General features: G+C 36.7%; 1 protein-coding gene across 1 annotated transcript in view; it reads right to left on the bottom strand.

The window, feature by feature from the left end:
- Positions 1-16,889, bottom strand: part of ACVR1C (activin A receptor type 1C) — an 84,100-nt gene that overhangs the window by 52,110 nt on the left and 15,101 nt on the right. Inside the window, exon 2 of the mRNA XM_061135680.1 lies at positions 3,331-3,561. Within this exon, the coding sequence (XP_060991663.1) occupies positions 3,331-3,484 (154 nt within the window). The 5' untranslated portion in view covers positions 3,485-3,561. The remainder of the gene's footprint in view (positions 1-3,330; positions 3,562-16,889) is intronic.

The raw sequence follows: 16,889 nt of genomic DNA, 5'->3' as shown, positions 1-16,889 counted from the left end.
TCTAATAAAAATTTCAGCATTGTATTTTTATGAAAGTTCTTAAAATGATTCTAAAATTTATTTTTTCCACTTTTTCTTTTTTCGGATGTGCAACTGTATGCTGGAGTTCCCTGACCAGGGATCAAACCTGTGCACTCTTCAGTGGGAATATAGTCTTGACCACTGGACTTCCAGGGAAGTACCAATTCTAAAATGGAAATGCAAATAACTTAGGATAGCAAATCAACTTGAAAATGAACAAAGTTGAGAGGGTCATATTATCTGATTTTAATACTTACTATAAAGCTATAATAATCAAGAAAGTTTCGTAGTGGCATAACTATAGACATTTGGAGGCCAGAAATATACCCATATACATATGGTCACTTTATTTTCAATCAAAAGATCAAAGAAATTGAAAGGATGGATTTTGCAATAAATGATGCTGAGAACAACTTCAAATACACATGGAAAAAATAAATATTCCACCTGACCTCACAAAATAAAAAAAATTAAATTTAAACTAAACATAGACTTAAATGTAAAAGCTGAAATGTTAAAATTCCTAGAAGAAGCCATAAAAGAAAATATTTATGACCTTTGGATAGACAAACATTTCTTAGGATATGAAATATATGAACCATTAATAATTTTTAAAAAAATAAAATGCATTTCGTCAAATTTTGATCTTCTACTCCCCAAAAGACATCTTCAAGGAAACAAAATGTCAAAATCCATAGAATGTGAGAAAATCATCATAATACACTTAGCAGATAAAGGACTTGTATTCAGAATATATAAAGAACTCTTAAAGTCATCCATAAGAAGATAAATGAATTCTAATATGCAAAAGATTTTGACACTTTGTAACAAAAGAAACATAAATGTCTAATATGCCCAAGAAAAAAAATAATTTAACATGATTAACCATTAAGGCAATGCAAATGAAAACCACAATGAAATACCACTACACAATCACTTCAATGTCCACAATTAAAAAGACTGATTATACTAAGTGCTGGGAAAATATGGACCAACTGGAACTATCAGACATTTCTACTGGGGATATAAAGTGGTACAAGCAATTTGAAAACTATTTGAGAGATTAGATTTAAAAATTAAACAGTTGTCATATGATCCTTCTATTCTACTCTTAGATATTTTCTCAAGAGAAGGTGACATATATCCAAAGACTTGTACTCAGTTGTTCAGCAGCTTTATTAACAACAGCCCCAAAGTGGAAACAACCTGAATACCCATTGCGGATGGGTGTTTAAAAAGAACAAAGCAAAACCTACAAAGGGATATTACCCAACAGTTCAAAGGTAACAAGCTGCACGAATAAATCTCAAAAACAGGATGAATGAAAGAAGCCAAGTGCAAAATAATCTCCTCCATAGGACTCCTCTGATGTGAAACTCCAGGAAAAATAAATCTAATCTACAGGGATTAGAAAATCAGTTTCCTGGCTTTGGTGAAAGTGGAGACTGACCGGGAACATTTTGAGGTAATAGAAATGTTGTGGCAGTTACATAAATGTATGTGTCAAAACACATAGAACCATACACTTAAGATGTGTGCATTTCATTATATCTAAATTATACCTCAATAAAATTGTTTGTTTGTTGCATTTTTTTCTAAGAAAGGCTGGTTACCAACTGGACTTGAAGGTAGAATACAGGCATCTCGGTAGTTAGGTAGAATTTAGAGCTGAACTGGGAAGGATTCACATCCTGACTGCACTCAGTACCTTTAATTTGCCCAATTGTATGTGAAATATTTTGTCTTCCTAGACATTTTGTTGCACAGTATTATCTTGTACCCCTACTGACTGGCAGAACATGTTCTTATGGATAATTATTTCTTGAGAAGACACATTAAAGAGGTCATTGCTACAGACTAATATGGAGACCTTCCTTCCCCTCAGTCTTTTTGATCTTGATCATGGGAAGAACAGCATCAAATATAGAGGATCTTCATGTCTCTGGTCTACCAAAACCAGGGAAGAAAAGTATAAGGAAAATAAATTCTGATATCACAATAGGTATCAGATGACTACCAAACCAAGGAAGTCTATGGAATCTGAGACAGAATAACTGTGGTGTAAAATCTAAGATTCCTAGTAGCTTTCAGGGATGAAATATTCCAAGTATGACTTCTGAGGTTGTAACACATAGGATAATGCTTTAGAATAATGCTTCCCAAAGAATGAGACAAGTATCAAAGGTGGTATATGAAATGATTTTATTGAAGTGGTAAACAAATATGATACTAAATAACATTAAATCACACAAGATTTTCTTCTCTGGTTCTCTTAGTTTTTCTGATTATGTATCAAAATGTCTCATTTCATGTCAGTATGTTTTTAACATGACTATCTTCTCTTAAAAAGAAAATGTAAAATAGCTACCAGAAATAGTCAGTACATTTGTTTGTTTATTTACTTAGCTATCTTCTATTTATGCCAAATAAACTTGTTTTTGCATAAAGTAAATGTTCTCCAGTAAAAAAAAAAAAAAGGAGCAGTTAATTTATTAATAGTAATAATAAGTTAAAAATACTATAGTAGAATATGGTGATATATGAATATCTGAGACTGGATAACAGTACTTTCAAATGTTCATTTGTGAAGAAGAATATCTATCTTTGTATAGATACTAACATATTAAAGAAAATTTACTGTCAGGACATTTTCATGTTATAAATTAGTTTTTAATTTGAATTCTTTACCTCTTTAATAGTCCCCCAAATTTCAGATTCCAGAAAAAAGGCCAGATTAACATTTTTGTATCTTATAAATTAGGATGAACTCCATGAAATTGTGGGAAAGGCAGCAATATATTCACACAATAATAGAGGGTCAAATTCTACTCTGTTTTTCTGCTAACAAGTGCTCTCACTTGAGTGTGGGCAGACAAAGAAGATATGCAGAAGGCACCCATGAAAAAAAGATTCTGTTTCCATAAAAGTTGGCAATCTACTATTTTTAGTTTTGCTCTTTTTTCTCTTCTTTTTTCTTGGTATACATTTAAATTTCTTTCCTTTAAAAGGATGCGTAAAAGTTTATATTTTATTCTAGGTTCATTAATCACTTCAAAAAATACAATTCATGTGGACAGATTTCTTCAAAATTGTTATGCTGTTGTCAGTGTTTCGACAGTCTTGTACAATTTTTAAAAAATCAACCTCAGCTAGGCTCTAGAGAATTTTAGCAAAAAAAAAAAAAAAATAGAAAGAACTGTAAAACAGATTTTCTTATTTAAAGGAACATAAGACAGCTTGATTTCTATCATGCTTATAATTTCCTAAGAGTAAAATGAAATTTGTAATGAACAAAGATAAACCTTTTACCTGTTGGAAGGTGCAGTGTTATGTTGTTGCAAAAATCTGTGAAGCAGCATTCCGTTTTGGTAACATTGTTGGAACTATGACAGAAGACCTGGGCATTTAATTCTGGGAGAGAGACACAGGACTTGATCACCTGTTCCTTTCCATTGGTTAACATAACAGAAGCCCAGCATGCGCCTTCTGTTTGGCAGGTAAAGTTTGAAGAGTCACACAAAAGACAAACACACTTCAAACCTGGAAAAGATAAGGCAAGACGCTTTAAGATGCGAAAGTTATCATGCAAAGAAATTCAATCTTAATGAAAACAGAGACAGTTTAATAGCACTGGATAAAACATACATGCTAAAGCTGGTCCTCTCTCTCAGTCACGTGTTTTATCAAAAGCATTGCCCAGTCATCACTTATTGTTGCTTATATTTTTACAAGCAATCTTTTCAGTTGATACTATATTTTTCAACAATTTTCTCATCCTTGGTGTAAATCCCTCCTTTTTACACTCAACCAGCTCATTCCTAAATCAATAGTTCCTATGAAATGCTAGGATACAGTAACACAGCAACCTAGAAGTGCAGTCCAGCATCATTTGTAGAGCATTTAAGCATTGTTTAAGAAGCTCACTATCCAAACAATCCAGTGTATTCTGTTCATTTACAATTTCTCCTTTAAACTTTAAAGTCAATGTGCTAAAAACACAAATCTAACCGCAGATAGTCACAGCTTTAAAAAATTGTGTGACTTTACATTTACATTCTATGATATTTTAACAGTATTGTATTGTCACAGGACTTTTAAGGCATTGATGAGCCATTATACGTCCCCCTTTTCACTAAAGAATACATCTTAGAATGAGACTCACTTGAATATAGACCATGACCTTCAGGCGAGTTTCTTTAATGAACACATCTATTCAATACAGCAAACACACATCAATTGTAGAATGCAATAAATCTACATCAATAAAAATTAGACTTTGTTAATCTGTTCCCTTCACAAGTTTCCACAACATTCCCCACTTAATAAACACACACACACACCCCACATAAACTCACATGATCAAAGTGGTAGAGTACTTCTGTTCTGATATAAAATGTCTATTATCATGAAAAATCCAGTGGTTGTGAGTAACTTATTCAAATTTCATTTGAATTACTTTAAAATAGAACAGTGCTGAATAAGCCTTTGTATCATTACTTAATGAAGATTTTGTTAAATCACAACACCCCCCTGCAATATAGTTTTTCTATCCAACCATTTTTACTCAAATTAGTCTTGAAATTGCTAATTACTCAAATTGGAGCTGATTTTATACCTGTAAAATATGTGATATATTAATGGCTATTTTTATACTCAACTTCAAATGTCAATGTAGGCAATACAGATAATATTTCTATATAATTGCATGTGTAAGAAAGAAAAACCACATATTGATCAATAGAAATTCTTTCTTCTTTTGATAATTTTTCTTGACCAGTAACATACTATCTCTATAACCATTTTTATTATTACATACTAAGGGACTTAAAATCATGAAATAAAATACCATTTTGTTATCAACACTGGATCAAGTATAACAGCTTACTCTTCTATTTATACCACTGGTTATCAATATAAATAAATATAATCTTCTGTTGATATTTATGTGCTATGGTAGAACCTTATAATGTAGACTGATTGGGATTCAGTAGAACTAGATATATAAAATGTAGATGATTTGAAAATGTTTTAAGTCACTCTTCCTGCATAAAACAGAGCTCATATAATAAAGATCCATCTACCCAGGGATCTTCTGACAGTAGAATCTCTCTCTCTAGCATCTTCTGATTCAAATTTGACAGAGGCCTTCATATTTGGCTATTGCTTGCCTCCTCTGTGCCTCCATTTCCTTATATGAAAGATAAGGGATTCCTCCTCATGGTGCTGTTATGGAAAATAAAATAATCTATGTGAAGCCCTTAGAATAATGCCTAATACCTAGAAAGCACTATGTAAGTTAACAACTACTAATTACTATGCAATTAGTGACTATGTCTCATTTTACTGGAGGAGTTAGAGCTAGTTGTTCTATGAAACAATCAAAATACATTTGTAATTCATATAGGAATGAGTGAATGAACTAGGTACACAGACCACTGGAAAAACGTCACAAAGAAATGCATCTCCTTTCATACTGCCGAGTGAGTTGAACGTTCTCATTCTTTTAATGGCCCAGACTAGATCCCAGATGATGACACAGCAGGATGATCTGGTGATGGTATAGATAAAGAATTCAGGAAAAGTTGAAGGTTCCAGTCATAGCTCTATCACGCCCTTGCTGATTGACTTTGAAGAAGGTCTTTAACCTTACAGGGTTTCAGTGGCTTCCTCTGAAAATGGGAAATGAACCAGGGGAGGGGCAGTAGGTCCAGAAATCCTGAAGTTTCACTGAGTATTATTTATCTCACGATTCTATTAAATTACAACTTATGGAAATTTACAATCACAAAATATGGAAAGTTCTTTCAAAGTTAAAAAAACCTTCCCTACTGTGGTTATTCTTCAGTCTCATATTTTAAGCGTTTGAAGTTGGGAAGAATAAATCTCCCAACACATAGTCTCAAACCATTTGTTACTACAAATGGTGGTAACATCAGGGTCTCCTTGAATTTTTTATTTCCAAGAGAAGTATAACCTGGAAATCAAGACACGTAACTTAGGGATATGGGTCCACTGAGTGAACACAACCAGAAGGTACTCAGCAGCTAAACATATGCTAGTCTCATGCATGCTCATCATTGCGTATAATTCCCAGTGCAACCATAGGAATTAGTTGTCACTCTCTCCATTTTATAGATAATGAAATGAGGCTCAAAAAGATCAAGTGACTGAATTTATGTGGCAGTTATTAGGCTACTTAAACAATGTTGTTTCTATCCTACCAAAGCTGATATTATTTTAAAAACAAGATGAGTACAAAAACCATCTTCCCACATCACCAGTTTCTATCGATGGTAAATAAAATATAACTTCTTATAACATTTATATTTTATATATAAGAAATAATATTTTACTTTTAGAATAAAATATAATTCTAATATAGCAAAAACAAATTAAAATTACTTAACAATGGACAGTTGAGATTTTGATCTTTATATTCAAATAATCTTTTAAAGCAAATTCTACCTACTTTTTGAGAGACAGGTGGTCAGATATCCTGTGCCTTACATCTAGTATAAATAACCTTACCTTTCAGTTGGTTTAAGTGTTTTAAGTGTAAGCTTCTAAGTATACCTAATCTAATACTTTCTCTTGGAAGCATCACTAGCTCCTTATAGAAATGATTATGTAATAGTTCTTATCAAGGAATAATGTAGATACTCACTGAATGTTTAATAGGCTATAAAAATATCCTCAGTTTAAAGTAAAAGGTACCAGTCAGAAGAATAATACAGACCGAAGTGATACAGTTAAGTCATAGTAACTGACATGCTTACTTTAAATCCTGCACAATGGAAAACACTGACAAAATTGAGAATTTATTGATGATAATGGCTTCAAACAATTGCTAAATGTCCTCATTTATTCCAAGTCAATTAGCTCTACTGTATGTCACTCACAGAGAACAAACAGCAAACTAAAAAGAACCTAAGATGTGTATCTAATACACAATCTACAACATAGTTAATCTTGCACATAGTGAATAGGTGGGAAATAAAAAATGCAAGACTCAACATAGAATTCTAGTGTTACCAGTTAAAACATAGGTTGCCATTAGAGACAACACACATTCATATTTTGTTTTTTAAAAAATTGACGTTAATTGAGTCAATTGCACTAGAATATTCTACGATAGGATAATCTGTTAGCAGATAACAGGTCAGACTTAACATTTCTTTATTTTATACTTTCTCATTATACTGTACTTGAGTCATACGGAAAGTGATAGCAAATGAAGTTGAAGAAGAAGGTAATTACCCGTAATAAGGAGGCCTATTAGACTTTTCCCCACAAGGAAGATTGCACTTTTCTTGTGTCTCCTCCCACCCTTTTAATTATCCTCTTCTTCCCCCTTTTTGCTAATTAGTCTATAAAAGCCAAGACATCTGTTACCCACAAGACATCTGTTACCCACATGAAACCAAAGGATGTGAACATTCCTAATCAACCAGAAAATAAATGTTCATCCATATTTACACGTGAGGGCAAGCATACCCTGGCGTCTGGAAATGCAAAAACCATCAGATTACATAAAAGAACCAAGTGTATCACTTGTATTTGTGTGCTATTCTTACTAATAATATTCGATGGGGAAATATTAGTTGTTTTGAACTAGATACTATTTTCAATAAACTGATTTCCTACATTTGGTGGCTATATGCTAACACATCTATTGGCCAGTGCCTTACCTAAATTTTTGATACATGCCCTTTCTTCTTTTCCAGAAATTAGTTGATTCAATGTCCCTAATTTGTGAGTTTGATATTAAACAAAATATTTTTTTAATTTAGAAAACTGTCTCAAGTTTGACCTGCTGCCATTCATCATTTGCAAGCTTCTAAGTTAACAAAAGATTAATTTAAGCTCATCAGTGTGCTGAATATGAAAAGTATAGCAACAAGAAGGGAGCCAGGACAACCAGAACTGCTGTCTGCGAAATAAAGCTAGACAGGGTCAAAGGAAACCAGGCAGGGATCTGTCTTCCTTTTTCATTTCTTTTCAAATTTTTATTTTCTTGTCATGTGGTCATTTCAAAGTATTTGCTTTTCTTAATGGCAAGAAAGAATAGAGAAAGAAAGTAGCTTTAATAAAATATTAGTTTAGTTCATAACTAAGTCACTTCAGTCATGTCCAATTATGTGCAACCCCATGGATTATAGCCCACAAGGCTCCTCTGTCCATGAAACTCTCCAGGCAAGAATACTGGCGTGGGTTGCCATGTCCTCCTCCAGGGGATCTTCCCAACCCAGGGATCGAACCCAAGTCTCTTATATCTACTGCTTTGGCAGTCAGGTTCTTTACCACTAGTGCCATCTGAGAAGTCCCAAATGCAAACTTTTTGGCCAAATAAGATTTCAGCCAAAATTCAACTTCTAGAATTCTATTTGCCCAGATATATCCAAAGAAATTCAGAACTCCTAAACTATTGTATACCAAACACAAAGGAATATAATTCCTTCGTGCAAGTGGCTATTGTGTTCTCTGTTTAAGAAGGTCTCACTCTCCTAGCTGAGAAGGAATGGAACTACCCTAACAGGAGAGATTCTACCCAGGACAACTGCTTTCACCTCGAGTTGCAGGGTTCAATTTAAGAAGAGTCCAGTACATCTTGAATTCTAGTACTTGCCACTCAGAATATCCTTAGCCCAAAATCAGCACTAAATGAAACCTAAGGTTTCAGCCCACCTCTACCATAAACCACCTAACTCTTCAGACAAATTTTTCAACCTCTCCACATCCTAGACTCCTCATCTGAAATATCATAAGGTCAGGAAGTAGATTAGAAGATTTTTAGGTGGCTCAGACTAAAGAATCCACCAGCAATGCAAGAATCCTGGGTTCAATCCCTGGATCAGGAAGATCCCATGGAGGAAGGCATGGCAGCCCACTCCAGTATTCTTGCCTGGAGCATTCCATAGACAGAGGAGCCTGGAGGGCTCCCTACAGTCCATGTGGTCGCAAAGTCAGACACCACTAAGCGACTAACACACACAAAGACCCCTCCAGTTTTACAGCCCTCCGTCCCTCTGAGCTCATTCTCAACTTAAGTAACTTTAGGGTTACCATATCTATGACAGACAGAGAGCTGTCTGTCAGAAACATGAGCACCCGGTGAAGGACAGGTTTGCATTCCCATATTCACACGCTGATATTTCAGTGGGTGAGCTCATCCTACCAGTTTATAATCCAACAAAACTTCTCCAGTCAATATTAAAGGTTATTTTGCCCTATATTTATCATATGAGAATCCATTGTTTTTTCCAATGTCAACATGATATTTGGGAGAAGTAGAGGAAAGTTCAAAGCCTCTCTGAATTGGTGTAGACATCAAGACTCGATTAGTCTCTAAAATCACAATATATACACAATTACAATTTTAGACTTTGACTATAAGTGGCTGGATGGCATCACCGACTTGATGGACAAGAGTCTGAGTAAACTCCGGGAGTTGGTGATGGACAGGGTGGCCTGGCATACTGCAATTCATGGGGTTGCAAAGAGTCAGAAACGACTGAGCAACTGAACTGAAATGAACTGATAATCACGTAGTGAAGAAAAGGACTGACTCTATTTGGGGTCTCCCATAGCAAAGCATGTCAAAGAAAAGGTTGTTCCTAATCACAAGACATGTTTCTTCTGCTGACGTCCCATATAATTCTGACTTAAGTTGAGAAGCTCTTTTTTTACTTTGGCAGCCTAAGTGGCTCTTTATCAAATTTTTATTTCAAGTCCTAAGATCTGTACTGTCTTCTTAGGAGAAGAGTAACTCTCAATGGATTTCAATTACAATCCAATTACATTGAATAAAACAAAACCTACAATTGTTATCATAACCTAATAGGCTAGAAAGTCTGGATTCTTCCAAATCCTTGAACGTCATTTCTTATAACTAAGCCTTCCAGGCCCACTTGTCTCCATTTTATAGCTCTAAATAACAAGTTTCTTTCCCATATCATGACCTTGCCACTATGGAGTCAAAGTTCCTCCAAAAAATTTAAAACAGAACTATCATGCGTACGTGCTCTGTGCTAAGTCACTTCAGTTGTGTCTGACTCTTTGCAACCCTATGGACTATCGCCCGCCAGGCTCCTCTGTCCATGGGATTCTCCAGGCAAGAATACTGGAGTGGATTGCCAGGCCCTCCTCCAGGGTGTCTTCCTGATCTAGGGATGGAACCTGTGTCTCATTATGTCTCCTGCATTGGCAGGCAGGTTCTTTACCCCCAGAGCCACTTGGAAGCCCAGAACCATCATATGATTAAGTAATTCCACTTCTGCATATTTATCCAAAGAAAACAAAAATACAGACATGAAAAGATATGTGTACCCCATGTTCACTGCAATGTTATTTACAATTGCCAAAACAGGGAAAGAACCTAAGTGTCCATGAACAGATGAATGGATAAAGAAAATATGGTATACACACACAAACACACACTCTCACACACATTGAAATGTTATTCAGCCATAATAAGAAATGAAGTCTTGCTATTTGTGACAAGGATGGACCTTGAACATTATGCTAAGTGAAAAAGGCAGACAGAGAAAGACAAATATATGATTTCATCTATATGTGGAATCTGAAAAAAAAAGTTTTATTATAATATATGGTGATAAATGTAAACTAGATTTTTCTAAAGGGATATTGTATTAGTTAGGGTTTTCCAGAGATACAGAACCAGTAGAACATATATACACACACACATGTATACATATATCTATAGATATAAACATCTATATCTACAAACAGAGAGAGAGATTTAGTTTAAGAAACTGGCTCACTAGATTATGGAGGCTGACAATTCCAAACCTTCAGGTTAGGCCAGCAGGAAGGAGACCTAGGGAAGAGTGGATGTTGCACCTCAAGTCTGAAGATGGTTTGAAGGCGTAATTCTTTCTTCTGGAGACCTCAGTTTGTTTTCCTCATAGGCCTTTAACTGATTTCATGAGGCCCACCCAGTAAAGGAGAGTAATTTGCTTTACTCAGAGACTACTGATTTAAATGTTAATCTCATCTTAAAAATAACTTTACAGCAGCATCCAGACTGGTGGTTGACCAAAAATCTGGGTACCATGGTCTAGTCTAGCTGACTCATAAAATTAACCATCACAAATATTTACTATGTATCAAACACCATGGTAACAAAGGAGGTAGGGAGAAGAGTAAAAAGGCCATTCTCTAAATGAATGACAGTGTTAAAGGACATTACTACAGTGTGCTAAATGGAGCCAGAGGTGGTATACAGTGTATTAGGACACGGCGGCTGAATGTTACTTAATTCAGCAGGAGAGGGGGCAGGATAGACAGGGGAGGCTTCTTTGAGGTGAGTATTGAGGACCGCAATTATTCTTCACCATCTCCAGTCTCCCCTCGACCCCCATCACCATCACCCCACCCCCATTGCCCCCACACACCCCCGCCCCCGCCATTCAGAGTACCAGTCTCTCTCAGCAGTCCTCAAATTAGCTTCCAGTCAGTCCCACCAGCCTGGGGAAACCACGGGCAGTCCTCACCCACTGGACAGTGGGGAAATAGCTCTTCTTGTGGGGTGAAATACATGGGCACTAACTTGTCTCCACTTTACCAATGCGTTCCTGTAACACCCACTTCGCAGGTGGAACTCCATTCCCAGTCCAAGCATCTTGGCGTCCCGAGCACCACGCTCCCAGGGCCCTCTGGACTCTACTACTATCTGGGAAGGTTGGGTCACCCTCCCCAGAGTAGCAGTTTGGGGGTCGGAGCTCTCCCCCAGCGCAGGGCCCGGGAACCTCCACCTCCTGTTCGCCTGGGGGGTTTGCAGGTCCTCCCCCGGGTCGCCGGGACCCGAAGGATGGTCAGCCGGGCCTTGGCGTGAGTGAATTCCGGACCGTGTCCGCTCAGCCTGGCTTCTCCTGCCTGCCCCGAGAGTCTCAGTCCACAGATGCCTTCCCGGGGATCCCGGGTGCCACCTGGCGGCAGCAGAGAGAAGACGGCGGCTACTTTTTACGGGAACCATTCCAATAGAAAGTACGGGCGTCTCGGGTGACGCTAGTGGTAAGAAAAGTGAAAGTCGCTCAGTCGTGTCCGACTCTTTGCAACCCCATGGACTAGTCCATGGAATTCTCTAGGCCAGAATACTGGAGTGGATAGCCTTTCTTTCTCCAGGGGATCTTCCCAACCCAGGGATCGAACCCAGGTCTACCAGCTGAGCCACAAGTGGTAAGGAACCCGCCTGCAATGCAGGAGATGCGGGTTCTGAGGGGGAAGTGGCAACCCATTCCAGTCTTCTTGCCTGGAGAAGACCGTGGACAGAGGAGCCGAGCGGGCTACAGTCCAAGGGCTCGCAGCGTGGAGCACGACGGAGGGACCGAACACACATACACATAGGGAGTACAGCTTGTCTAGAAACAAATCAAGGCCGTGGTGACTTGAATGTGCTTCTCCGTTGGAAAAGTGGCCTTCTGCTCTCCAATTCCCTTGACTGTCACACCCCTAGCCCAGGGGAAGGGCTTTGAAAGCTGCTGCTTGCTAGATCAGAAATATTAAAAGAAATCTCTTGCTTGCCCCCACAAGATCCCAGCTATCCAAATACTGCTAGCAAAGTTTTTCCAAATTGTAAGAAAAGAAAAATTGATAATTAAGCCTTTAAGTCTTATTGGCATATTCAGTAAGATCCCACTGAGCAGTTATGTTGATGTTCATATAAAATCATACTTGACAATATCGATTACTAGATTTGGGGGTATCACCGCCTATAAAATCTCAAAAATAATTCTAGGATTTAATCAAAGATTGAACTAATTGCTTTCCCCAGGAAGAACATTGAAAAAAAAAAAAGCAATCTCTATTACCATCATTTTCAAAAAGAAAAGGAATACCAACCAAGTAAGTAAGGATATAAATCACAGATCTAAGGACAGGGCTTAAAAGATCAAGGATATCTTTTACATTTTTCAAATGTTGAAAAACAATTGCTATTATCATGTCACATTTCTTTGTCTTTCTCTGATACAAACTGTTAATCTGGGGGTGGACTGTGCATCAAAAAGTGGAACTCAGAGTGTTCAACCTGTTCCTGCACTGTTTTGTTGATGATTAATGGCCACAATCCACACAGGAATTTTCTCTTAAATGGAAGAGGCAACCATCCATAGTGCTGTTTTTATTCAGTATGAAATGTTAAAAAAAAACAACTGAATAAAGCTGAATAATAAAAGCCATGCATCCCAAGCTACAAAGAAAGCTAATAGTAGGAGACCAGTGTTTTGACTGTTTTCTTTGCTCAGAAAACAGATTGCTGGGCCTTCTGGGCTCAACTCAATGAGCTCACCCTAGGCAAATGCTCATCTACCAGTGATTCACTGTGTAAACGCTTCCACCATTATAGGGGCACAGATATTAGTACTGTATTTGATCAGTCTGCACTTTTAAGTCTATTTTATTGGACAATGGTATTTTTTGAATTATTATAGACCTGTGTTCAATATACTGCTTCTCAAATCTATGATGAAGTCTTGATCAGAACACATCACATAATTTTAATATTGTTTCCATGAGAATATTACCAATTATATCCAACTCCTGAAGAATATGATTTCCAGCAACATCTTGTAGTGATAAGCACAGATTGCTATTCTGTTACCTGGAGAAATGAACCTATGTAAAGAAAAGAATAGCCCAGAAGTCCTGATTCAGCCCAGTGTATTTAGGAAATGGGGTGTTAATCCTAGCTCTAGTAACATTAACTTTGAGGCTTCTATGACCTCAGCTGTTCCACCCAAGAAAAAATGGTGGCTCAGACGGTAAAGAATCTGCCTGCAATGCAGGAGAATCAGGTTCGATCCCTAGGTCAGGAAGATCCCTTGGAGAACAGAATGGCTACCCATTCCAGTATTCTTGCCTAGAGAATTCCATCGCCAGAGGAGCCTGCTGGGCTCCAGTCCATGAGAGTCACAAAAAATGAGACAAGACTAAGCAACTAATACACACACACACACACACACACACACACACTGTCCTTCTCAGTTCTAAAGTTCTATGACTTTATGGTGAATGCATTGATGGCCACCAGGCAGTATGAGACAGAACAATGTCAATGAATGCATATCCAGAGAACAAAGAAGTTATATTAGAATCTTAGTTCTCAAAGAAACCTATTCAGAAGAATATTACATTATTCTGATAAAGTCTGAATTGTGTAATCAGAGTTTATACTTTGGAATTCCACTGAGTCATAGAAGCCTAGTTTTGTGTTTTCAATTTCACTGAAGTTGAGAAGATAGAAATCATGTAGGAGAGGATCACAGGGAATTTGGTGATGAAAGGAAAACAGAAGACATATTTCATCTATTTGTGAAAAATGGAATAAAACACAGAAAGTTGACACAGATGTAAAGTTTTAAAAGCTAAAGAAGCTCTGGTTTATTTAAAGGAGGCAATTAAAAATAATCAATCAAGAAAAGAGTAACTAATAATCACCAAACTACAGGACTAAAAGGATATGCAGATAGAAAAAGAGACAAAACAGCCTCACATTTGGAATGCAAGTAGCAAATAAAATTGAAAAGTTAGTCTTCAGAGTTCTCAAGGGCTCACTTGTCAGAAATTTTTATCACAATCCACATTTCTTCATTTCTATGATCAGATATGGTAAAGAATAGATAATTCTCAATCTAGAAACAAAAGGAAACTATACAAAGTAAGAAGCTGCTCTAACTAAAAATAGAGTGACAAGTGAAGAGTTGAAAGGGGAAAAGGAGGGCAAGTGATTTAAAAGGAAGTTTTCTCTAGGGCTGATGCCAACTTTTCCACACTGACCCCAAAACTCAAAAGTTTATTTAGCTTGGATACTATGAAGAAAACTTACACTGTAGAAGCATAAAAGGGGCAGCATTATCTGATCCTCTATTTTAAAAAGTTGAGTGGGAGTGGAAGCTGATGAATGGGAGATGGAATTTTTAAATTCATAATTTTTAAAACACATGTAATTCTCAGACTTTGCAGGATTATCACAGCTGCTATAAAAGGTGGGTTACAAGGCTTTCCCTGGAATTATGTTTTCTTTCTGGGCTTTCCTAGTGGCTCAGAGGGTAAAGAATCTGCCTGCAATACAGGAGACCTGGGGTCAATTCCTAGGTCAGGAAGATCCCCTGGAGAAGGGAATGGCAACCCACTCCAGTATTCTTGCCTGGAGAATCCCATGGACAGAGGAGCCTGGCGGGCTACAGTCCATGGGGTCACAGAGTCAGACATGACTGAGCGACTAACATTTTTGTTTATCAAAGCATTATTAAACAAAATAACTCCTTGCTTTTTTTCCAGCTATGCAAATATATTTCAAGACATAAAAGTGAAGAACTACAAGAAATTAGAGGACCTTGGAAGGCTCAACTCATATTAAGCCAAAAAGCAGAGAAAGTCTAAGACAGGTTGTCCTGAGTTTTGCTGCTATTGTCATAATAAGCCAGTACAAAACAAAACAAAACAAAACAGAAAACTATAGCAAAAGAATAAAAACAACCCTTATCTTTGTAGCTCTCTTCATTTGAATTTAACATTGTGGGAATTCAGCAAGGTGTAGGGAGAGGATCCTCCGCCTCAGAAGACTCCACATCTGTATTTGAAATCCTGAGTCACTCGCCTGGCCAGCTGTATAGCCTAGGAAGTCTCTCCACCTCTCTAAACATGACTATGCACTGGGGAAGCAGGGACAATAATTCTAATCTCACAAGGTTTGGTGATTAAGAAAGCTGTTTTATATAAGACATGTGACACACAGATGTTAAAAACCTAAAAATTAAGTTCCTGCTATTATAAGTTATTGACTATTAGCTGTTCCGAGATCATCATTCAAAGCCCAAAACTCACTCCTTGAATATAACCGTGACTATTTAACTCTTTATGGCTTTGATTAACATTTTCTTTGGTAGTGCAACTGCAGCACTAACATGATAAAATCAGCAGCTTCAACTCCAAATAGACTTTCTTTGTCTTAAAAACAAAAACAAAAAATTTTGGCATCTAGGCATGATCAAAGAGTAGAAGGATCTAGAATCTTAATTCTCATATTGTTATACTAAAATTTTTCTAAAATTTTATATAAAATTATACTAACTATAACTATACTTATAATACTATAATTAACTATACTAAAATTTTTCACAAAAATGATTTTACTATCAAGTAGAATCAATGACTTCTTCAGTTTGACAAAATATATTTGAAACACATTAAAAAGAATTCATTTGAATCAGTTCTAATGAGATGGATGAAACTGGAGCCCATTATACAGAGTGAAGTAAGCCAGAAAGATAAACAGCAATACAGTATACTAACGCATATATATGGAATTGAAAAAGATGGTAACAATAACCCTATATGCAAAACAGAAAAAGAGACACAGATGTACAGAACAGACTTTTAGACTCTGTGGGAGAAGGCGAGGGTGGGATGTTCAGAAAGAACAGCACTGAAACAAGTATACTATCAAAGGTGAAACAGATCACCAGCCCAGGTTGGATGCATGAGACAAGTGCTCAGGGCTGATGCACTGGGAAGACCCAGAGGGATGGGATGGGGAGGGAGGCGGGAGGGGGGATCAGGATGGGGAACACATGTAAATCCATGGCTGATTCATGTCAATGTATGGCAAAAACCACTACAATATTGTAAAGTAATTAGCCTCCAACTAATAAAAATAAATGGAAAAAATAAATAAATAAAATAGAAAAAAAAAAAGACAAGTATGTCGGTAGAGAAATGAATGAAGTAGATGAACAGAGAAAGAAAAACTATCAATAAACATAAAAAGATTTGATCTCATTAATAATCAAAACAGAAAATTAATACAACAAAGATATAATTTTTATTCAACATTATTTTGTAAGTTA

The sequence above is a fragment of the Dama dama genome, chromosome 33 (genome assembly GCF_033118175.1).
Source record: "Dama dama isolate Ldn47 chromosome 33, ASM3311817v1, whole genome shotgun sequence".
NCBI lineage: Eukaryota > Metazoa > Chordata > Mammalia > Artiodactyla > Cervidae > Dama > Dama dama.
The sequence above is the reverse complement of the archived record's forward strand: the minus strand, read 5'-3'. Positions and strand labels throughout refer to the sequence as shown.